The sequence below is a fragment of the Oncorhynchus nerka genome, linkage group LG3 (genome assembly GCF_034236695.1).
Source record: "Oncorhynchus nerka isolate Pitt River linkage group LG3, Oner_Uvic_2.0, whole genome shotgun sequence".
NCBI lineage: Eukaryota > Metazoa > Chordata > Actinopteri > Salmoniformes > Salmonidae > Oncorhynchus > Oncorhynchus nerka.
This window is the reverse complement of record NC_088398.1, coordinates 1444985-1468669: the sequence shown is the minus strand read 5'-3', so window position 1 is coordinate 1468669 and position 23685 is coordinate 1444985. Positions and strand designations below refer to the sequence as shown.

General features: G+C 44.7%; 2 protein-coding genes across 5 annotated transcripts in view; both read left to right on the top strand.

The window, feature by feature from the left end:
- The first annotated feature begins 67 nt into the window (after positions 1–67).
- On the top strand, positions 68–20724 carry pbxip1b (pre-B-cell leukemia homeobox interacting protein 1b). The gene is made up of 12 exons (XM_065006990.1): positions 68–234; positions 6768–6850; positions 6985–7075; positions 13366–13427; positions 13531–13960; positions 14101–14337; positions 14591–14614; positions 15255–15307; positions 15603–15719; positions 15849–16083; positions 16884–17039; positions 17148–20724. The coding sequence occupies exons 2-12, from the start codon at positions 6794–6796 to the stop codon at positions 18752–18754; spliced, it is 3069 nt and encodes a 1022-aa protein (XP_064863062.1). The 5' UTR covers positions 68–234; positions 6768–6793; the 3' UTR covers positions 18755–20724.
- Positions 20725–20765: 41 nt separating this feature from the next.
- LOC115126659 (toll-like receptor 13) overlaps positions 20766–23685 on the top strand; it is a 29236-nt gene continuing 26316 nt past the window's right edge. For all 4 annotated transcript variants that reach the window (XM_065006983.1, XM_065006982.1, XM_065006981.1 and 1 more), the window contains exon 1: positions 20766–23660. The gene's annotated coding sequence lies outside the window, so the exon portion shown is untranslated. The remainder of the gene's footprint in view (positions 23661–23685) is intronic.

Below are 23685 nucleotides of genomic sequence, written 5' to 3'. Positions count from 1 at the left end.
CAATCAATCTGAAAGTGTGCCCATTGAGCGACACGAGAGAGCGATTATCATTGGCGAGTTGGGCAAGAAGGGGTGGGACGTGAGAGAATGCCCTTCCCGGTTGGACAAGAGAGAGTGGCTCACGCAAGTGTCAAAGAGACTCTTCCAAGTTCCGAAATTGGATGCATTCAATTAATTTGGCAGAAAGGGATTGATACACGATTGCCATTTATAAGGAAAACATCGCGTTCAGAGGTAAGTGGAGTAGAAAATGTAATGTTACTTTGTGTTCTTGTTACCATTTTGTCGTTAGATGTTAGTGTTCTCGACAGAAACAGTAACTATCTGGATTTTCGGTGGACGGGATTAAAGTTTTCCATAGTAGGTTGGCAGATAAAACCTGTTATCTTTAATTGAATAGTACATGTTTTTATAACAGATGTAGTAAAGTTTCAGTATTATTTAGTTCTATATTGTGTTACCAGCGATGGTCACAATGTTTCAATCGATTATGTTTTTTTCATGGTTCATCAGTGGAGAGACGGTGTGACAGTTGTTGACATTTCAGAGTACACACCTTTGTCGACACTGAGATGGCTAACATGCAAATGAGGTGTCAGGGAGCTTAGGTTGAACACTTGTTTAAACATTTTACAGCCTAGCATCGACTAGACAAGGCCAGCAGTGTAACGTTGTGACCATTTTTGGTCATTTTCTTTCGCCGAGACACAGATAAAGATATATAACAGGCTGTTGGCACACAGACTGAAGAGGCATGTGACAACGCAAAAATAAATGTCATTTCAGATGAAAGAGAATGAGAGAAACTCGTTTCAAAGCACATCCTCTATTACCCAGGACTATTTAAGCAAATATAAAGAGGATAAAGTGCAGTTTGCAGTGGACGCCTGTATAGGCCAAGTGTGCTACCACTGGCGCCGAAGCGTTTGTTCATTTGTGAAGTTGATGGGTCAAGAGTGTGGTGCGTCTCAGAAGATCACTACTCTGTCGAGAGCTCCATGGCTGCCAAATTAATACACCACTTCAGAGGTTTTGTCTAGAAGGGATACAGTTTTAGTCAAAATGTACTTTTCTTAGCAGGTGTAAAATAATTTAGGCGAATGAAAATAGCAGGTTAGGTGAACTAGGTTAAGATAAGGAAAATGTTTAGGAGTTAGTTCAAATGCAACTTTTGACTTCAATTTGACAAAAGCCGTATCCCTTCTAGACATGACCCACTTCAGAGAGCGAGTATGGAAGAATGAGGGAATCTTTCATTGACACCACATTTTTTACAAATGTTTTTTTTTCTTTAAACAAGCTAGGTTTATTTTATATTGAATTCTAGGCTACTTGCTATAGGTCTAGAGAACATTTTACTATTTACAGTGGCTATTTTAACATGTACATCTTGGTGGGGCAAAACAAATACATATATATATATATATACCAACAATACATTAATTGCACTATAGTGGTGACAAATAGTGCTTTCTTTTCAGCACCATGGAATGAATCCTTACCACTGCTACACCTGGCTATCAGCGGAGTCTTGTCTGGCAGCGACAGTTAATTCAGCCTCATTTACTGTCTTTTATAAAGACATAGCTGATTTGGCTGACTTGCTTAAGGATCAGCGCCCTGTCAAAGGGACAGTTGTAAATCATGCAGGAAATTATGTCAATTATGTCAAGAACGCAGATTTTAGAGAAAAAACAAATGTCGGTACATATATATTTTTTTATTACACCTTTATTTAACCGGGTAGACGAGTCGGGTACAAGTTCTCATTTATAACTGCGACCTGGCCAAGATAAAGCAAAGCAGTGCGACACCAAACAACACAGTGTTACACATGGAATAAACAAACGTACAGTCAATAATACAATAGAAAAAGTATTGATACAGTGTGTGCAAATGAGGTAGGATAAGGGAGGTAAGGCAAAAAATCGGCCATAGTGGCAAAATAATTACAATATAGCATTTGAACATTGGAATGATAGATGTGCAGAAGATGAGTGTGCAAGTAGAGATACTGGGGTGCAAAGGAGCAAAATAAATAACAGAATGGGGCTGAGGTAGTTGGATGGCCTATTTACAGATGGGCTATGTACTGGTGCAGTAATCTGTGAGCTGCTCTGACAGCTGGTGCTTAAAGTTAGTGAGGGAGATATGAGTCGCCAGCTTTAGTGATAAAAAAATAAAATAAATTGCAGTTAATTCTAGTCATTGGCAGCAGCGAACTGGAAGGAAAGGCGGCCAAAGAGGAATTGGCTTTGGGGGTGACCAGTGAAATATAACTGCTGGAGCGCCTGCTATGGGTGGGTGCTGCTATGGTGACCAGTGAGCTGAGATAAGGCGGGGCTTTACCTAGTAGAGACTTGTAGATGACCTGGAGCCAGTGGGTTTGGAGACGAATATGAAGTGAGGGCCAGCCAACGAGAGCATACAGGTCGCAGTGGTGGGTATTATATGGGGTTTTGGTGACAAAACAGATGGCACTGTGATAGACTGCATCCAATTTGCTGAGTGGAGTGTTGGAGGCTATTTTGTAAATGACATCGCTGAAGTCGAGGATCGGTAGGGTGGTCAGTTTTACGAGGGTATGTTTGGCAGCATGAGTGAAGAATAATTTTTTGTGAAATAGGAAGCCAATTCTAGATTTAATTTTGGATTTGATATGCTTAATGTGAGTCTGGAAGGAGAGTTTACAGTCTAACCAGACACCTAAGTATTTGTAGTTGTCCACATTTTTTTGGTTTCATCTGACCATATGACATTCTCCCAATCTTCTTCTGGATCATCCAAATGCTCTCTAGCAAACTTCAGACGGGCCTGGACATGTACTGGCTTAAGCAGGGGGACACGTCTGACACTGCAGGATTTGAGTCCCTGGCAGCGTAGTGTGTTACTGATGGTAGGCTTTGTTACTTTGGTCCCAGCTCTCTGCAGGTCATTCACTAGGTCCCCCCGTGGGGTTCTGGGATTTTTGCTCACCGTTCTTGTGATAATTCTGACCCCACGGGGTGAGATCTTACGTGGAGCCCCAGATCGAGGGAAATTATCAGTGGTCTTGTTTGTCTTCCATTTCCTAATAATTGCTCCCACAGTTGATTTGTTCAAACCAAGCTGCTTACCTATTGCAGATTCAGTCTTCCCAGCCTGGTGCAGGTCTACAATTTTGTTTCTGGTGTCCTTTGACAGCTCTTTGGTCTTGGCCATAGTGGAGTTTGGAGTGTGACTGTTTGAGGTTGTGGACAGGTGTCTTTTATACTGATAACAAGTTCAAACAGGTACCATTGATACAGGTAATGAGTGGAGGACAGAGGAGTCTCTTAAAGAAGAAGTTACAGGTCTGTGAGAGCCAGAAATCTTGCTTGTTTGTAGGTGACCAAATACTTATTTTCCACCATCATTTGCAAATAAATTCATTAAAAATCCTACAATGTGATTTTCTGGATTTTTTTTCTCCTCATTTTGTCTGTCATAGTTGAAGTGTACCGCCGATGAAAATTACAGGTCTCATCTTTTTAAGTGGATAACTTGCCCAATTGGTGGCTGACTAAATACTTTTTTAGGACCCCTGAATGACGGGTCGCCACTGCCTCTTTAAATGATCCACAGTTAAGACAGTGACGCTCCTTCAGAATGCGTGTGCATGTTTGATTGATTCACCAGGGCACTGTTCGCTCTTTCTGTCATGGAGTCTATCTCATTGGCTCTATATTTAGCTAGGCTAATATCTATATTTAAGTCATTCCGCGATATGCTCCACAATGCTCTGTTGGCCCGAGGCGACATTCAGCAGGCTTCTCATGGGAAGACTCTGATTAGAAGACCTAAATGACTGTGGGACAGAGAAGAGACATGGGGGACTAAAGTGTGTCATGCTGTGATCTGACAGAAGTGGCTTGATTGAAGATGGTGTCAGACACAATGACAATAATAACCCGTGTAGCCTAAAAAGTCTAATTTAATAGAACATACTTTTGAAAGTAGACAGGACACCTTTTTTCTAGGCTTAAAATAAACATACTAATGCATGTATGCAGTTTATTGCGTCGTTTTAGAACCCTGTCCAGTATTTTCAGTCAGTTGGTTTCTGCCCCAGTAATTTCAGCCAGAGTGGAGGTGCCTCCTGCACTGCCTGGCCAGACATAGAATCACAATGACTAGAATGGACTGGTTCTCTAAAATCCACCATCTACCGAATGACAATAGAATTTGCCATTTTGTGCATGTGTAGTAGAACTTTGAGAAAGGCACAATAAAAAAAGATTATGTGGTAGGCATCAATTAGTCGAACATTAAATAAATACTGGGCCTTCCTGCACCTAATATGGCTCCTGGTGTAGGCCAATCCACTGCTTCTTTGGGAATGTCTGTTCTACTAATTCTACAATGGCACGAGCCATAGTAACCCCTGTCTCTGCCAAAGCATGCGTCAGCCAGTCAGAAGCCAGGGTAGCCACAATGCTAGCAACACACACTATACTACTAATGAAGGACTGAATACACTCACAGGAGTGTGCACTTCATGTACACACAAACACTTCCTGTGCATGTAAAAACAGAGGATGTAAATGAGGAGTTTAAGCAACAGAATGAGGAGTGGAACAGTACTGTAGTATACTGATGCTGTAGGGCCTTCAGTAGCAGAATGAGGACAACACTGTAGCATACTGATGCTGTAGGGCCTTCAGTAGCAAAATGAGGACAACACTGTAGTATACTGATGCTGTAGGGCCTTCAGTAGCAGAATGAGGACAGTACTGTAGCATACTCATGCTGTAGGGCCTTCAGTAGCAGAATGAGGACAGTACTGTAGCATACTGATGCTGTAGGGCCTTCAGTAGCAGAATGAGGACAACACTGTAGCATACTGATGCTGTAGGGCCTTCAGTAGCAGAATGAGGACAACACTGTAGCATACTGATGCTGTAGGGCCTTCAGTAGCAGAATGAGGACAACACTGTAGCATACTGATGCTGTAGGGCCTTCAGTAGCAGAATGAGGACAACATTGTAGCATACTGATGCTGTAGGGCCTTCAGTAGCAGAATGAGAACAGTACTGTAGCATACTGATGCTGTAGGGCATTCTGATGCTGTAGGGCATTCAGTAGCAGAATGAGGACAGTACTGTAGCATACTGATGCTGTAGGGCCTTCAGTAGCAGAATGAGGACAACACTGTAGCATACTGATGCTGTAGGGCCTTGAGTAGCAGAATGAGGACAGTACTGTAGCATACTGATGCTGTGGGGCATTCAGTAGCAGAATGAGGAGTAGAACAATACTGTAGCATACTGGTGCTGTAGGGCCTTCAGTAGCAGAATGAGGACAGTACTGTAGCATACTGATGCTGTAGGGCCTTCAGTAGCAGAATGAGGACAGTACTGTAGCATACTGATGCTGTAGGGCCTTCAGTAGCAGAATGAGGACAGTACTGTAGCATACTGGTGCTGTAGGGCCTTCAGTAGCAGAATGAGGACAGTACTGTAGCATACTGATGCTGTAGGGCCTTCAGTAGCAGAATGAGGACAGTACTGTAGCATACTGATGCTGTAGGGCCTTCAGTAGCAGAATGAGGACAGTACTGTAGCATACTGATGCTGTAGGGCCTTCAGTAGCAGAATGAGGACAGTACTGTAGCATACTGGTGCTGTAGGGCCTTCAGTAGCAGAATGAGGACAGTACTGTAGCATACTGATGCTGTAGGGCCTTCAGTAGCAGAATGAGGACAGTACTGTAGCATACTGATGCTGTAGGGCCTTCAGTAGCAGAATGAGGACAGTACTGTAGCATACTGATGCTGTAGGGCCTTCAGTAGCAGAATGAGGACAGTACTGTAGCATACTGATGCTGTAGAGCCTTCAGTAGCAGAATGAGGAGTGGATTATTGAAAGTCAACAATTCTTAATCTTAGGTCTTCTGAGATCTCATTTGTTTGAGGAATGGTTCACTTCGGGCAATGCTTCTTGTGAATAGCAAACTCAAATTTTGTGAGTTTTTTTTATAGGGCAATGCAGCTCTAACCAATATCTCCAATCTCATCTCATTGATTGGACTCCAGGTTAGTTGACTCCTGACTACAATGAGCTTTTGGAGAAGGCCTTAGCCTAGGGGTTCACATACTTTTCAAACCTACACTGTGAATGTTTAAATTATGTATTCAATATAGACAAGAAAAATACAATTTATCAGTTTATAAGCACACTGTTTGTGTCTTGTTGTGACAGATGAAGATCAGATCAAATGTTATGACCAATATGTGCAGAAATCCAGGTAATTCCAAAGGGTTCACATACTTTTTCTTGCCACTATTATGTTTGACTAAAATAATAATTTCAAACCTTGCTTAGCTTTGTGTACAACCACGTGTCTCTCTGTTATACATGGGAATACTTACAACAGACTTATTGAATTCAAATCTCTTGGAGCTGATTTCCTGGTGTTTTTACAGTCTTTTTAGTATCTGTACATAAAGTCTATAGCAACACTATTCAGGCCCTGGGGGCCTCTGCAGTACTGCTGCCTTTCTCCTCTCCCTCTGGCCCTTACTCTGGCCCTTACTCTGGCCCATACTCTGGCCCTTACTCTGGCCCTTACTCTGGCCCTTACTCTATCAATGTAATGTAATCGCCCATGACAGGCACACACTTGGTTTCCCAGGTTTAAATCAGTCGAAAGAAAGAATGAAAACCAGAACTGTGGACCTTGAGGCCAGGATTTCAATAGGCCTAAGTAATATCTATAGCCTGTGCTGAAGTACTGTGTCTGACTTGCAGGTGCTGGTCAGAGCCACGAGGGGGCAATGTCTGACAGCAGTGGTGCTGCCAACAGCAGTAGCTGGACTGTCCTCACAGCTGAGGTATGCTCTCTTTAAACTTTAGTGTGTGTGTGTGCGAACTGCAGAGTTTACAAAAGTTTCAGTTTTGAACATTTTGTTTTTCAAATGGGATTAATGTGTCACCATATGGGTCAATTAAATAATGTGTGTCTCAGGAGATTGTTGCTGAGACACTGAGGCCTGTAGCGGAGGGAACAGAACACCATGAAGATACACCCAGTCATACTGCTGCGGGGAAACCTACAGGTACACCCAGTCATACTGCTGCGGGGAAACCTACAGGTACACCCAGTCATACTGCTGCAGAGAAACCTACAGGTACACCCAGTCATACTGCTGCAGAGAAACCTACAGGTACACCCAGTCATACTGCTGCAGAGAAACCTACAGGTACACCCAGTCATACTGCTGCAGAGAAACCTACAGGTACACCCAGTCATACTGCTGCAGAGAAACCTACAGGTACACCCAGTCATACTGCTGCAGAGAAACCTACAGGTACACCCAGTCATACTGCTGCAGAGAAACCTACAGGTACACCCAGTCATACTGCTGCAGAGAAACCTACAGGTACACCCAGTCATACTGCTGCAGAGAAACCTACAGGTACGCCCAGTCATACTGCTGCAGAGAAACCTACAGGCTACGCCCAGTCATACTGCTGCAGAGAAACCTACAGGTACGCCCAGTCATACTGCTGCAGAGAAACCTACAGGTACGCCCAGTCATACTGCTGCAGAGAAACCTACAGGTACGCCCAGTCACACTGCTGCAGAGAAACCTACAGGTACGCCCAGTCACACTGCTGCAGAGAAACCTACAGGTACGCCCAGTCACACTGCTGCGGAGAAACCTACAGGTACGCCCAGTCACACTGCTGCGGAGAAACCTACAGGTACGCCCAGTCATACTGCTGCGGAGAAACCTACAGGTACGCCCAGTCATACTGCTGCGGAGAAACCTACAGGTACGCCCAGTCATACTGCTGCGGAGAAACCTACAGCTACGCCCAGTCATACTGCTGCGGAGAAACCTACAGGTACGCCCAGTCATACTGCTGCGGAGAAACCTACAGGTACGCCCAGTCATACTGCTGCGGAGAAACCTACAGGTACGCCCAGTCACACTGCTGCGGAGAAACCTACAGGTACGCCCAGTCACACTGCTGCGGAGAAACCTACAGGTACGCCCAGTCACACTGCTGCGGAGAAACCTACAGGTACGCCCAGTCATACTGCTGCGGAGAAACCTACAGGTACGCCCAGTCATACTGCTGCGGAGAAACCTACAGGTACGCCCAGTCATACTGCTGCGGAGAAACCTACAGGTACGCCCAGTCATACTGCTGGGAGAAACCTACAGGTACGCCCAGTCATACTGCTGCGGAGAAACCTACAGGTACGCCCAGTCATACTGCTGCGGAGAAACCTACAGGTACGCCCAGTCATACTGCTGCGGAGAAACCTACAGGTACGCCCAGTCATACTGCTGCGGAGAAACCTACAGGTACGCCCAGTCATACTGCTGCGGAGAAACCTACAGGTACGCCCAGTCATACTGCTGCGGAGAAACCTACAGGTACGCCCAGTCATACTGCTGCGGAGAAACCTACAGGTACGCCCAGTCATACTGCTGCGGAGAAACCTACAGGTACGCCCAGTCATACTGCTGCGGAGAAACCTACAGGTACGCCCAGTCATACTGCTGCGGAGAAACCTACAGGTACGCCCAGTCATACTGCTGCGGAGAAACCTACAGGTACGCCCAGTCATACTGCTGCGGAGAAACCTACAGGTACGCCCAGTCATACTGCTGCGGAGAAACCTACAGGTACGCCCAGTCATACTGCTGCGGAGAAACCTACAGGTACACCCAGTCATACTGCTGCGGAGAAACCTACAGGTACACCCAAAGTATACTCCAGCACTTTGGATTTGAAATGAGGTTAAAGTGCAGACTCAAGCTTTGATTTGAGGGTATCTTCATACATCTTGGGTGAACTGTGTAGAAATAACAGCACTTGTTGTACCCCTAGTATAGGGAACAAATTAACTTCTCTAGTAAAGTAGTCAAACGTTTAGTATTACATAAAGCGTGAGACTTGTTGGATCCATTTTCTGTTTGTTTTGTGTTTCAGATCATTTTTTGCCCAATAGAAATGAATGGCAAATGAATGAATTGTATAATTTTTTGGTCACTTTTATTGTCAAATAAGAATATAATATGTTTATAAACACTTCTACATTAATGTGGGAGCTGCCAAGATAACGGATTGTCCTGAATGAATTGTGAATAATGATGAGTGAGAAAGTTAGATGATCAAATATTCCCCCCCCCCCCCAAATGCTAACCTCCCCTGTTATTGTAATGGTGAGAGATTAGCATGTCGTGGGGGTATGATATAAAATGCTAACCTCTCCTGTTATTGTAATGGTGAGAGATTAGCATGTATTGGGGGTATGATAGAAAATGCTAACCTCTCCTGTTACTGTAATGGTGAGAGATTAGCATGTATTGGGGGTATGATATAAAATGCTAACCTCTCCTGTTATTGTAATGGTGAGAGATTAGCATGTCTTGGGGGTATGATATAAAATGCTAACCTCTCCTGTTATTGTAATGGTGAGAGATTAGCATGTCTTGGGGGTATAATATGTGTGTCTAACTTTCTGACTCCTCATTATTCAGGACTATCCATAATCATGGTAGCATCCACATTCATGTAGAAGTGTTTTGAAGTGTTTATTTACAATAAAAGTGACTACAAAATGACACTACATTATTTACCATTCATTTCCATTGGGCACAACAACATATGAAACACAACCAGAACAAACTGCAAATGCATCCAACAAGTTTGTAGAGTAACACGCTTACTGCAATCATTGTGTGCTAGGAATATGGTACCAAATACTAAACTTTAGACTAATTTAATACACATAACATAAATTAATTTGTCCCAGTACTTTTGGTCCCCTAAAATGTGAGGACTATGTACAAAAAGTTCTGTAATTTCTCAATGGTATGGATGAATATACCCTCATTAAAGTTGAGTCTGTACTTTAACCTCAGTCACCGTATCATTTCAAATCCAAAGTGCCAGAGTACAGAGCCAAAACGACAACAAAACATTCACTGTACCAATACTTTCGGAGCGTATTGTAATGCCACATGAGAACCTACAGGTACACAACACATATTGCAACAGTGGGGATTTTAGCATGAAAATCTTGTTGGGGCAAACTCAAAAAAATATATTTTGATTCATACCAATAAAGCCACTAAACAACACTACACAATACATCAATTGCTATATAATGGTGACGAGCAGTTCCCACAAACTGTTAGGTCCTACATAAAGCTGTCCTAACAGCAGAGCGTTCTTTTCAACACCATGTAGTGAATCCTTACCACTGCTACACATGGCTATCAGCTGGGTCTTGTCTGGCAGCGACACAGTTTATTCAGCCTCATTTACTGCCTTTAAAAAAACAGCTGATATGGCGGACTTGTTTAAACAAATGTGGGTCTACTGACAATTAAGCTGTACAAACTTGTGCCATAAGGGAACGATGAGCGGATAAGAATCAATCTGTAATTTTGATTAAGACATTAATGAGCGAGCTAAAATGGATGTAGTCAATAACTTTGTTCAGCACTTTTGAAATATACAGTGACAGAATTCATAACATGGGCTGTTCTTACAGTGTTCTCCCTGTACACCAAGTCAGAACCGTAGGATCAATAAAGTGGGCATGTAAGCAGACAATGAAAGCTCTTACAATATTCAGTGACTACATTTCTCTAAAACAGGCTATAGGCACAAGTCAGAACAGTAGACTAAATTATGAGGGGGAAAGTTACCAAATCTATTAGGGTGAGGCACATGAGCTACTAATAGCTTCCTACACAACATACTTAGCTGGAGTATACATATCTCCCTGGCATATTACATCATTTATGCAGCAGCATACAAGACATGTTTGGACTCACATTGTTCTGCTCACTTGAACAGGAAGGTGGTGCAGCGGTCCATCTTTTGGGCAAACTTTCATCAAAGTCTGGCATTCTCGGGCCTCCCGGGTGGCGCAGTGGTTAAAGTACTGCAGCGCCAGCTGTGCCATCAGAGTCCCTGGGTTCGCGCCCAGGCTCTGTCGTAACCGGCCGCGACTGGGAGGTCCGTGGGGCGACGCACAATTGACCTAGCGTCGTCTGGGTTAGGGAGGACTTGGTCGGTAGGGATGTCCTTGTCTCATCGCGCACCAGCGACTCCTGTGGCGGGCCGGGCGCAGTGCGCGCTAACCAAGGTTGCCAGGTGCACGGTGTATCCTCTGACACATTGGTGCGGCTGGCTTCCGGGTTGGATGCGCGCTGTGTTAAGCAGTGCGGCTGGTTGGGTTGTGTATCGGAGGACGCATGACTTTCAACCTTTGTCTCTCCCAAGCCCGTACGGGAGTTGTAGCGATGAGACAAGTTAGTAGCTACTACAACAATTGGATACCACGAAATTGGGGAGACTTGTTTTAAAAGTCTGGCATCTGGATTTATGGTGCTTTCAAGAAAACTGGGAACTCTTTTTTTTTTTTTTTTTTTTACACCCCAGAGTTCCCACTTGTCTTGAACTCACTCAAGTCTGAGATTTCCCAGTTCCGTAATCTGCCGTGTTCAAAACAACGTGGCAGATTTCGGAACTGGGAAATCTGACTTGAGTGAGTTTATCCTTTTAAGCTTGGAAAAGAGACCATTAAACCCACACCCTCTCCACTGAATAGCAGGCTAGTGATTTCTTTGCAATGCTTGCAGGTAGCCACTGATTCCTTCCAAACCACTCATTGTTGAATTTGTGATTTCCTACTTGTTGTGTAATGTTTGTCCAATGGCCAAATTGCAACGATAGATTTTGTATAGTTTCCCTTCATATGACAATAATTGAAAATGATTTGCCAGTACATTGTCGACCTGACTCATGATGACTGTTGCTAGATAAGATTTTGAAAGTATCATGTTGACATGATCAGTCCAATCAAAGCTACGGTAGATAGTGTATTCGGAAAGTATTCAGACCTATTGACTTTTTCCACATTTTGTTACATTACAGCCTTAGTTTAAAAAATATATATATATATTTTAAAATATCTACACACAATACCCCATCATGACAAAGCAAAAACGTTTTTTATTTTAGCAAATTTATGTGTCACATTTACATAAGTATTCAGATCCTTTACTCAGTACTTTGTTGAAGCACCTTTGGCAGTGATTACAACCTTGAGTCTTCTTGGGTATGACGCTACAAGCTTGGCACACCTGTATTTGGAGAGTTTCTCCCATTGTTCTCTGCAGATCCCCCTCAAGCTCTGTCAGGTTGGATGTAGAGTGTCGCTGCACAACTATTTTCAGGTGTCTGCAGAGATGTTCGATCGGGTTCAAGTACGGGCTCTGGCTGGGCCACTCAAGGATATTCAGAGACTTGTCCTGAAGCCACTCCTGTGTTGTCCGGGCTGTGTGCTTAGGGTCGTTGTCCTGTTGGAAGATGAACCTTCCCCCCAGTCTGAGGTCCTGAGTGCTCTGGAGCAGGTTGTCATCAAGGATCTCGCTGTACTTTGCTCCGTTCATCTTTCCCTCGATCCTGACTAGTTTCCCAGTCCCTGCAGCTGAAAAACATCACCACAACATGATGCTGCCACCACCATGCTTCACCGTAGGGATGGTGCAAGGTTTCCTCCAGACGTGACACTTGGTATTCAGGCCAGAGAGTTCAATCTTGGTTTCATCAGACCAGAGAATCTTGTTTCTCATGGTCTGTGAGTCCTTCAGGTGCCTTTTGGCAAATTTCAAGTTGGCTGTCGTGTGCCTTTAACTGAGCAGTGGCTTCCGTCTGGCCACTCTACCATAAAGGCCTGATTGGCGGAGTGCTGCAGAGATGGTTGTCCTTCTGGAAGGTTCTCCCATCTCCACAGAGGAACTCTGGAACTCTGTCAAAGTGACCATAGGGTTCTTGGTCACCTCCCTGACCCAGGCCCTTCTCCCCTGATTGCTCAGTTTGGCCGGGCAGCCAGTTCTAGGATGAGTCTTGGTGTTTCCAAACGTCTTCCATTTTAGAATTATGGAGTCCACTGTGTTCTTGAGGACCTTCATTGCTGCAGAATCTCCCTGTATATTTTACGTTGACAGTGTCCCCATGAGTGACACAACACTGACCCAATCACGACCCAACTAGAGAACACTTCCAACCCCTTCGCTCTGTATTTTCCGCTGGCTGCCCCACCACCACAGAAAGCGCTGAGCCTGGCAAAAACACCTGCATTTTGGAGCTGCGTTACTCAAGAAATCTAAAAAGATACCATGTTTGTATGCAGCTTTATTAACTCATTGTTTGCAAACTGATATGTGAAACGTATTAATGCCAAAATAACATACAAAACAGGTGGGGCTCTGCCCTGCCGTGAATGATGGGTAGCAACTGCAATAGTATAACCTACAGGCACTAATACTGTTATACTACTTAACCTCTAACATGTCTGTCTGTCTATCAGAGAGTAGGCCTGGGGAGGATGCCGTGTCTGCTGAAGAGTCTCACTCTGTGAAGCTACAGCAGGTTAGAGATCCATCTCTATTGACACCCCACCTAGGATCATATCTAGCTAGAGGAAACACTGACTGGTCTTGGACACTAACAGTTGTTTCACATCCATCCCCAGGAGACCCAGGAAACACAACCACAGAGAGACAAGGATTACACCCCTGTTGTAGAGAGTCCCACCCATGACCTTCCTTTTGACCCTGCCCCTGACTCCACCTCTGCTAGTGTTGCTCCTCTGAGCTCTCTGTTAGAAGTCCTCGCCCCCACAGGGCTTGACTCAGATACACACAGCCAATCCAGAAGCCTCCCTGGGAACCCAGCCCCTCCCATCTCTGACCCTGATTCGTTCTCTGACTCCTACACCCACATTAGCTCCTCCCCCGACCTTGAAGAGCCCCCAGCCTTGCTGCTCAACACTGAGCCACCGGAAGAGGTGGGGCTTGTACAGGAAGCGGAGGGGTATATACAGGATGTGCATCATCATTATGAGGAAGGCCTTGGGCAGGAAGAGGAGGAGTCTGATCTGTCTGAGGTCAGGGCCAAGACAGGTGAGACACAAGGCATCTGTCTGGAGCACCGTAACAACATTAGCTTCACTGTCACTTCTCCTTAAAATGTAGTTTGTGTGAACTGTCCCTTTAACGCTAATGTTCAGTGGCTATAACTCCTCTCTTTCTCCCTGGGCCAGACTCCCATCTGGAAGCGGAGGTGGTGGGGGAGGAGGAGGAAGGGGTGTCAGGGGTGAGGAGGAGGAGGGGGTCTCTCCTGGCGGCTCTGGAGCGGATCGGAAGGGAGGAGGAAGAGGAGGAGGAGGATGAGTTCCGGATTCCGCAGCAGAGGGAGCAAGAGGAGACTGGTTTCTCTCTCAACAAGTGCATCCTAGGAGCTGTCATACTGCTGGGCCTCGGAACCATCTTCTTCTCAGGTGTGTGTCTCTGCAGTTTCTGTTACTATGGTAACATACAATATTGTTACCTTTAAGTGACCTGTGTACAACCTACACACGCCTGTATGTCACCTGTGCCTGTCTCTTCTTGACGGTAACACGATGTGCTTCACATAATGATGAATGATTAGACTAAAGGGATTTGTCCCCCACATCACAGCTAGTCAGTAGTGTGTTGGTTGAAGTCGTGGTCGCAGATAAAGGTGTATCTGAGACTGTATTATTTCTACAGGTGTCTTCATGGACTTGGATGATGGTAGGGTGTGTGTGTGTGTGTGTGTGTGTGTGTGTGTGTACCAGAGGAAAAGAGGAGTGTTATGCGATTAACACTCACATGCTTGGTTGACAGTGCTCTCCATGCTTTCCCAAGATGCACTGCTCTCTCTAGATCTACACTGTATATAATATTACTATTCAATGAATGTTAGAAATTGATATTCGCTGAATGATTTAGTTTTTTCACCCCTGTGTAACTGAAGGGTTACTTAGCCAATTACAAATGACAAGTGCACGTTGATAATGATAACGTGCGTGTGTGTGTGTGTGCTGAGGGGGCTTTGTGCAGGTGAATGTTGCCTGCCCATCCTCATGACACCATTTGAGTGTGTTTTGATGCATCATGTTGTTTCTCAATGCTTTGATGAGGAAGCTCCTGACATGCACTGATGCACTGTGTTGCATTCCATCCTTGTGTGTTGTTGTCATGGTGATAGTGCATCCTAGTGTTTGTGTTTGAGTGATGTGTATTGTCCCCAATGATATATGTATTCTGTGATATGTCTGTGGTTGTCTCCATTGTCTTTATGATGCATTATACTTGTTATAACTGTGATATAATGCATTGTAACATTCTGTGTCAGTGTTGTGATGCGTTATAACAGCTGTTGTCCTTCCAGAGGGGGACTATGATGCCAGGGAGCTGAGAGAAACAGAGGTGGTGGGAAAACAGGTCAGCCTCTTTCTCTCGATCTTATCCCCTCTAACTTCAACATTCAAGTGGTAGTCTGTGTGTGTGTGTAATGTTTGTCTGTGTGTGTGTGTAATGTTTGTCTGTGTGTGTGTAATGTTTGTGTGTGTGTAATGTTTGTGTGTGTGTGTAATGTTTGTCTGTGTGTGTGTAATGTTTGTCTGTGTGTGTGTGTAATGTTTGTCTGTGTGTGTGTGTGTAATGTTTGTCTGTGTGTGTGTGTGTAATGTTTGTCTGTGTGTGTGTGTAATGTTTGTCTGTGTGTGTGTTATCAAAGGAATGGCTGAATCCTGAGGTTCCTCTTCCACCACCTGTAGAAGTTGACAGTACAGACCAACTGAATAAACTGGCTAAAGAAGACCCACGGATAGCTGTACTGCAAGCCCAACTCCTGGTAGGCCCCTCGCTGTGTCTCTCTCTCTCTTCCTCTCCCCCTCTCTTTCTTTCTGACCTAATGTACAACTGTGTGTGTGCTGCCTATATTCTCAAGGGGTCCTCTTTGGTGTGTTTTAAAAAAAATCAGGCACAGAAAGAGGAGCTAAAAGTAGCACAGAAGGAGGCGGAGGATGGAGGGAAGGAGAGAAAGAAGAGGGAGGAGGTGGAGAAGGAGCACGGTAGGATGAAGAGAGAGATGATGTCGCTCCCTGTCCTTCAGAAGGAGAACGAGAGGATGAAGAGAGAGCTGGAGTCTGTTCCTGTCTTACAGAAGGATCTAGAGACACTCAGAGCCACAGTAACTGAACTAAAACACGGCACAGGTACTAAGGTGTAGACCTGGCTTCAAATACTATTTAAAATCATTTACAATACTGTACTTTAGCAGGGGTTGATTGAGAATGCATGGCACAATAAAATTGTCTTAACTGCAAGCCCCGCCCACCTGGTATACCAGGCATGCTAAAGCGATCCCTAAAAGTAATTGGAAGATTTCCAGTAGTATTTGAACCCACAGGTCTGTGTAGGAGAGAGGGAGGGGAGTAGGGAATGTGTAGGGGAGAGGGAGGGGAGTAGGGAATGTGTAGGGGAGAGGGAGGGGAGTAGGGAATGTGTAGGGGGAGAGGGAGGGGAGTAGGGGGAGAGGGAGGGGAGTAGGGAATGTGTAGGGGAGAGGGAGGGGAGAGGGAGGGGAGTAGGGAATGTGTAGGGGAGAGGGAGGGGAGTAGGGAATGTGTAGGGGAGAGGGAGGGGAGTAGGGAATGTGTAGGGAGAGGGAGGGGAGTAGGGAATGTGTAGGGGAGAGGGAGGGGAGTAGGGAATGTGTAGGGGAGAGGGAGGGGAGTAGGGAATGTGTAGGGGAGAGGGAGGGGAGTAGGGAATGTGTAGGAGAGAGGGAGGGGAGTAGGGAATGTGTAGGAGAGAGGGAGGGGAGTAGGGAATGTGTAGGGGGAGAGGGAGGGGAGTAGGGAATGTGTAGGGGAGAGGGAGGGGACAAGGGGAAAGCGCTAGCTAGTGACACTAATAGCCACAGTGACTGATCTAAACACATACACACACACACACACACACACACACACACACAAACACAAAAATATCTAATTCTCTTCATTTCTTTCCGTAGCCAAGGATGCAGCTCCACCTCCAGTCTCTGCCTCTGTCCCGCCCCCCTCTGGCCAAGCTGGGGATGACAGCCAGAACACAGCAGGAACGATGGAGAGGGAGGGCAAGAAACCAGGGAAGGGAGTGAAAAAAGAGTTGAAGGAAGAGGAGACTGATTGTAATAAGGGAGGGAAGACTGATTGTAATAAGGGAGGGAAGACGGATTGGAATAAGGGAGGGAAGACGGATTGGAATAAGGGAGGGAAGACGGATTGGAATAAGGGAGGGAAGACGGATTGGAATAAGGGAGGGAAGACGGATTGGAATAAGGGAGGGAAGACGGATTGGAATAAGGGAGGGAAGACGGATTGGAATAAGGGAGGGAAGACGGATTGGAATAAGGGAGGGAAGACGGATTGGAAGGTAGAAAAAGAGTGGAGAAGTGGAAAATATGACCAGGAGAAAGAAGAAAAAGAGGAGAAAGAGTGGAAGAAGAAAGAAGACAAGAAGGGAGAATGGAAGAAAGATAAATCTAGCAGAGGGGATGAGGGCAAACCATGGAAGGACAGAAGAAACAAGGTGGAATGGAAGGAGAAGAGTGAGAAAAAAGACTGGAAGGTGGAGAAAGATTGGAAAAAGGAAAACCCTGAAAGATGGAGTGATAGCAAGGAGTGGAAGGGAGAGAAGAATGGAAAAGAGGAGAAAAATCTGAGAAAAGGAGGTTGGAACGAGGGCAGGGATGAGTGGAAGGGAGAGAAGAATGGAAAAGAGGAGAAACATCGAAGAAAAGGAGGTTGGAATGAGGGCAGGGATGAGTGGAAGGGAGAGAAGAATGGAAAAGAGGAGAAACATCTAAGAAAAGGAGGTTGGAATGAGGGCAGGGATGAGTGGAAGGGAGAGAAGAATGGAAAAGAGGAGAAACATCTAAGAAAAGGAGGTTGGAATGAGGGCAGGGATGAGTGGAAGGGAGAGAAGAATGGAAAAGAGGAGAAACATCGAAGAAAAGGAGGTTGGAATGAGGGCAGGGATGAGTGGAAGGGAGAGAAGAATGGAAAAGAGGAGAAACATCTAAGAAAAGGAGGTTGGAATGAGGGCAGGGATGAGTGGAAGGGAGAGAAGGAGTGGAAGAAAGACAAGGATGACTATAAGGACCTTGGCAAAGGATGGAAGGAGAGAGGAGAGAAAAGGGAGTGGAAGGGAGAGAAGGATTGGACAAAGAAAGACGTCAGTAAAGAGTGGAAGAGTAAGGACAACAGGAGAGAAAATGAGTGGTCTGATGGAAATAGAAAGATGGAAGGATTGAAGGAGGAGAGAAACGGTGGGAACTGGAAAAAGGACAGAGGGAATGACAAGTACGAGAAGGACCACCACCACCACCACTACTCTAAGGAAGGGCAGAAAGAGAAAGAGATGAGAATGAGAGAAAAGGGCCCTCCCCAAACCCACCGAAGACCCCCCCTTGAGCAACCTGACTACTGGAGTTACCAGAGAGAACGACTGCAGCACAAACCCAACCCTCAAACCCACTGCAGTTCAGTGGAGGCCTGCGCCCAGGCAGAGGGGCTGCTCCCTGTCACCATGCCGGAGTTTGAGGCCCTGCTCCTGGGTTACCTGGTCAAGGCAGAGATGGTGGGGGTGGAGGCCTCCAAGAGGGAGGAGCTCAGTAAGCTAACCAAGGAGTTCTTCAGTGACGGAGTGTTCGTTCACGACCAGATGAGCTTCAAGGACTTTGTGGAGGATGTGGATGACATCTTAGAGGATATGGTGGAGGATGAGGAGGTAGAGGAGGAGATGGATGACTTTGAGGAAGAGGCAATGAACAGGTTTTCAGTTCCAGGGGGAGGAGAGAGGGAGAAGTGGAAGAAGGATAGTGGGAGAGGTGTGATGGAGTGAGAAAGGGAGTCAACGCATGTCAGGAGGAGCGGAAAGATAAAGATGGAGGAAAATAGATGGATGTGCTGCAAGGTAGAATTTAGGAGGAGCAACACACACATATATATATATATATATACTGCTCCAAAAAATAAAGTGAACACTAAAATAACACATCCTAGATCTGAATTAATGAAATATTCTTATTAAATACTTTTTTCTTTACATAGTTGATTGTGCTGACAACAAAATTACACAAATTATCAATGGAAATCAAATTTATCAACCCATGGAGGTCTGGATTTGGAGTCACACTCAAAATTAAAGTGTAAAACCTCACTACAGGCTGATCCAACTTTGACGTAATGTCCTTAAAACAAGTCAAAATGAGGCTCAGTAGTGTGTGTGGCCTCCATGTGCCTGTATGACCTCCCTACAACGCCTGGGCATGCTCCTGATGAGATGGCGGATGGTCTTCTGAGGGATCTCCTCCCAGACCTGGACTAAAGCATCCGCCAACTCCTGGACAGTCTGTGGTGCAACGTGGCGTTGGTGGATGGAGCGAGACATGATGTCCCAGATGTGCTCAATTGGATTCAGGTCTGGGGAACGGGCGGGCCAGTCCATAGCATCAATGCCTTCCTCTTGCAGGAACTGCTGACACACTCCAGCCACATGAGGTCTAGCATTGTCTTGCATTAGGAGGAACCCAGGACCAACCGCACCAGCATATGGTCTCACAATGTGTCTGAGGATCTCATCTCGGTGCCTAATGGCAGTCAGGCTACCTTTGGCGAGCACATGGAGGGCTGTGCGGCCCCCTAAAGAAATGCCACCCCACACCATGACTGACCCACCGCCAAACCGGTCATGCTGGAGGATGTTGCAGGCAGCAGAACGTTCTCCACGGCGTCTCCAGACTCTGTCACATGTGCTCAGTGTGAACCTGCTTTCATTTGTGAAGAGCACAGGGCGCCAGTGGCGAATTTGCCAATATTGGTGTTCTCTGGCAAATGCCAAAGCACAACCCCCACCTGTGGACATCGGGCCCTCATACCACCCTCATGGAGTCTGTTTCTGACCGTTTGAGCAGACACGTGCACATTTGTGGCCTGCTGGAGGTCATTTTGCAGGGCTCTGGCAGTGCTCCTTCTGCTCCTCCTTGCACAAAGGCGGAGGTAGCGGTCCTGCTGCTGGGTTGTGGCCCTCCTACGGCCTCCTCCACGTCTCCTGATGTACTGGCCTGTCTCCTGGTAGCGCCTCCATGCTCTGGACACTACACTGACAGACACAGCAAACCTTCTTGCCACAGCTCGCATTGATGTGCCATCCTGGATGAGCTGCACTACCTGAGCCACTTGTGTGGGTTGTAGACTCCGTCTCATGCTACCACTAGAGTGAAAGCACCGCCAGCATTCAAAAGTGACCAAAACATCAGCCAGGAAGCATAGGAACTGAGAACTTGTCTGTGGTTATCACCTGCAGAACCACTCCTTTATTGGGGGTGTCTTGCTAATTGCCTATAATTTCCACCTGTTGTCTATTCCATTTGCACAACAGCATGTGAAATTTATTGTCAATCAGTGTTGCTTCCTAAGTGGACAGATTGATTTCACAGAAGTGGGATTGACTTGGAATTACATTGTGTTGTTTAAGTGTTCCCTTTATTTTTTTGAGCAGTGTATATACTACCGTTCAAAAGTTTGGGGTCATTTAGAAATGTGTGTCTTTTTAAAATAAGATTGATCAGAAATACAATGTAGACATTGTTAGTGTTGTAAATTACTATTGTAGCTGGAAACTGCTGATTTTTTTATGGAATATCTACATAGGCGTACAGAGGCCCGTTTTCAGCAACCATCACTCCTGTGTTCCAATGGCATGTTGTGTTAGCTAATACAAGTTTATAATTTTAAAAGGCTAATTGATCATTAGAAAACATTAGTGTCTAGTTTGAGAAACGGATGCCTCGCAAGTCCTCAACTGGCAGCTTCATTAAATAGTACCTGCAAAACACCAGTCTCAACGTCAACAGTGAAGAGGTGACTCCGGGATGCTGGCCTTCTAGGCAGAGTTGCAAAGAAAAAGCCATATCTCAGACTGGCCAATAAAAAGAAAAGATTAAGATGGGCAAAAGAACACAGACACTGGACAAAGGAACTCTGCCTAGAAGGCCAGCATCCCGGAGTCGCCTCTTCACTGTTGACGTTGAGACTGGTGTTTTGTGGGTACTATTTAATGAAGCTGCCAGTTGAGAACTTGTGAGGCGTCTGTTTCTTAAACTAGACACTTCAATGTACTTGTCCTCTTGCTCAGTTGTGCACCGGGGCCTCCCACTCCTCTTTCTATTCTGGTTAGAGCCAGTTTGCGCTGTTCTTTGAAGGGAGTATTACACAGCGTGGTACGCGATCTTCAGATTCTTGGCAATTTCTCGCATTGAATAGCATTCAATTCTCAGAACAAGAATAGACTGACGAGTTTCAGAAGAAAGCACTTTGTTTCTGGCCATTTTGAGCCTGTAATCACAAATGCTGATGCTCCAGATACTCAACTAGTCTAAAGGCCAGTTTTATTGCTTCTTTAATCAGTACACTAGTTTTCAACTGTGCTAACATAATTGCAAAAGGGTTTTCTAATGATTAATTAGCCTTTTAAAATTGAATTAGCTAACACAGGAGTGATGGAACACAGGAGTGATGGTTGCTGATAATGGGCCTCTATACGCCTATGTAGATATTCCATTAAAAATCAGCCGTTTCCAGCTACTAGTCATTTACAACATTAACAATGTCTACACTGTATTTCTGATCAATTTGACATTTTAAAGGACAAAAAATTAGCTTTTCTTTCATAAACGAGGGCATTTCTAAGTGACCCCAAACCTTTGAACGGATATATAGATATAGATATATGTTATACACACACACAGTCTTGTATATCTAACCTTGTATAACTAATCCATTCAAAATCCTGTACCCTAACATTAATCCTTAAACCTAGCTCCTAACCCCAAAACTAAACCTAGCTCCTAACCCCAAAACTAAACCTAGCTCCTAACCCTGAACTTAATTCTAACCATAACACCAATTCTAACCTTAACCCTAAATCCCCTAGAAATAGCATTTGACCTTGGGGACTAACAAAATGGCCCCAGTTGGTCAAATTTGTTTGTTTACTATTCTTGTGGGGACTTCTGGTCCCCACAAATATAGTGACACACACACACACACTATCTACTAATGTCTTTAATCTTATGCTATTTTCCATTTCAACAGTTTAAAAGTCTGAATGAATAATGTATTACACACAAACACACACACCTCAGGCATTCATTTCAGAGGGATCTGTGAAGTTGTTGATGGGAGTAGAGAGAGAGACTAGCAGGCCAGTGGCACTGAGGAAACAGAGGTCCGTCCAGCAGTCTTAACATAGCTAGTCGGAGGGGACTAGAACTTGTCTCTCAATGGCCAATCCCAAATCAGCCCCTCGCCTAACCTCTTACTGTCCCCAAGCACATAGGAAACCAAACCACCCAGGATCGCTAGCCTAGAAAAGTGATGTAACACTTGTCTGTTTCATAAATAGGAGTGTGTTTCCGCTGTAGATTACACTATGCATTGTGCACTGCCAAGTTAACCCTTTCACTGGCGGCATGTAGCGTTGGTAGCTTTCATTCATGTCAATCATTTCTGTTAACTTATTTATTAATAACTCTATTTCTGTTTGTGAGACGTGGTCTTTAAAAGTCATTAAAGGATAGATTTACAAAGTGACTGAAGTACTGAGGAGGAGTGAATGTAACGTGATGGTGATGCAGGTCTTTATTTTCATGGCAATGTTCAACAGGTTGTAAATAGTGCACTAAAACAACACACACTTACAAAACATTTGAATGATATATTCTATTTCAAATTAAGTAGAGGATTTGATAAATGTCAGAAGGCACATTAACTTGCTTTGGAGACCATGTAATATGATGACCAGGCATCCATCCCTTTGGATAAAGAGGGAATGTATTGAAAACACTAAAACGTCTTTACTTTTGGTTATGTTGCAACAGTTATTAGGAAGCAAAATGCTCATGGCACTTAAGATAAGGATTGTCTTCAGGAAAGAAAACAGTTGGATGTTGTTGTTCAACTAATTTACAGTCCTGTATTTACTTAAATAGTAGAATGATCATTAGAATATCCACCTAATGACAACTTATTATTTTTTTTTAAAAAGTTCATTTTAAGAGTTTCTAATTCTGTTTAATTCTTTGAGATACGTGCCAAAAGGTATGACTGTTACCATAGTTTCATAGTAAATACCTGGTAGATACCAGATGAAGCAGGGCTGTAAAATAAGGTCTGACTGATGCCCTATGTTTACATGATGGTAACTGTGTAAGTCTGATGATTGACAAGCCCAGATCCACTCATTAAAACATTGATTGAACAGACATTCAAGTTGAACCACGTGGGCCTACAGAGGCATTGTTGAAAACTCCACTTTGTGTGATTTAAATGTGCAAATGTAACATGGTACGATTGTGATAAAAGCAACCTAATAAATGAAGCTTTGACCTTCTGAAGAACAGTTGTCATGTTGTTGTGTCCAAAATGTCAGCTTTATGCCGACTGATAAGTGGTGAGAGGTGAGAATGAAAAGTATTGCTGTTCTGTCCGTTACAGGTCTGGTAATTAACTTTCAGCACTTCACAGCAACAGAGAACCTCTATCTGACTATTTTAAACCTACACAACAACTTTTGCAGTAAAGACATTGTTTTCACTTCCCTTTTCTCAAGACATATTTAAAGGTTGTTCTCTAGTATTCTGCACAAGACTGTAGCGGTCTAGGTGTCGACAGAAGTACAGGCTTCTCCCTCCATAGAAGCACAGAGGTCTGGCAGGAAGACAAGTTTTTAAACACGGAACACTGAGGTGAGCTGTCCTACTTCACTTTGAC

What these genes read in the sequence shown, in the direction of transcription:
- pbxip1b (XM_065006990.1), top strand. Translation starts at nt 6,794, where the DNA reads ATGTCTGACAGCAGTGGTGCTGCCAACAGCAGTAGCTGGACTGTCCTC. An exon ending in CAGAGGTGGTGGGAAAACAG is followed by an intron (nt 15,308 to 15,602) that starts GTCAGCCTCTTT and finishes GTGTTATCAAAG; the next exon opens with GAATGGCTGAATCCTGAGGT. An exon ending in GAAGGAAGAGGAGACTGATT is followed by an intron (nt 17,040 to 17,147) that starts GTAATAAGGGAG and finishes GGAATAAGGGAG; the next exon opens with GGAAGACGGATTGGAATAAG.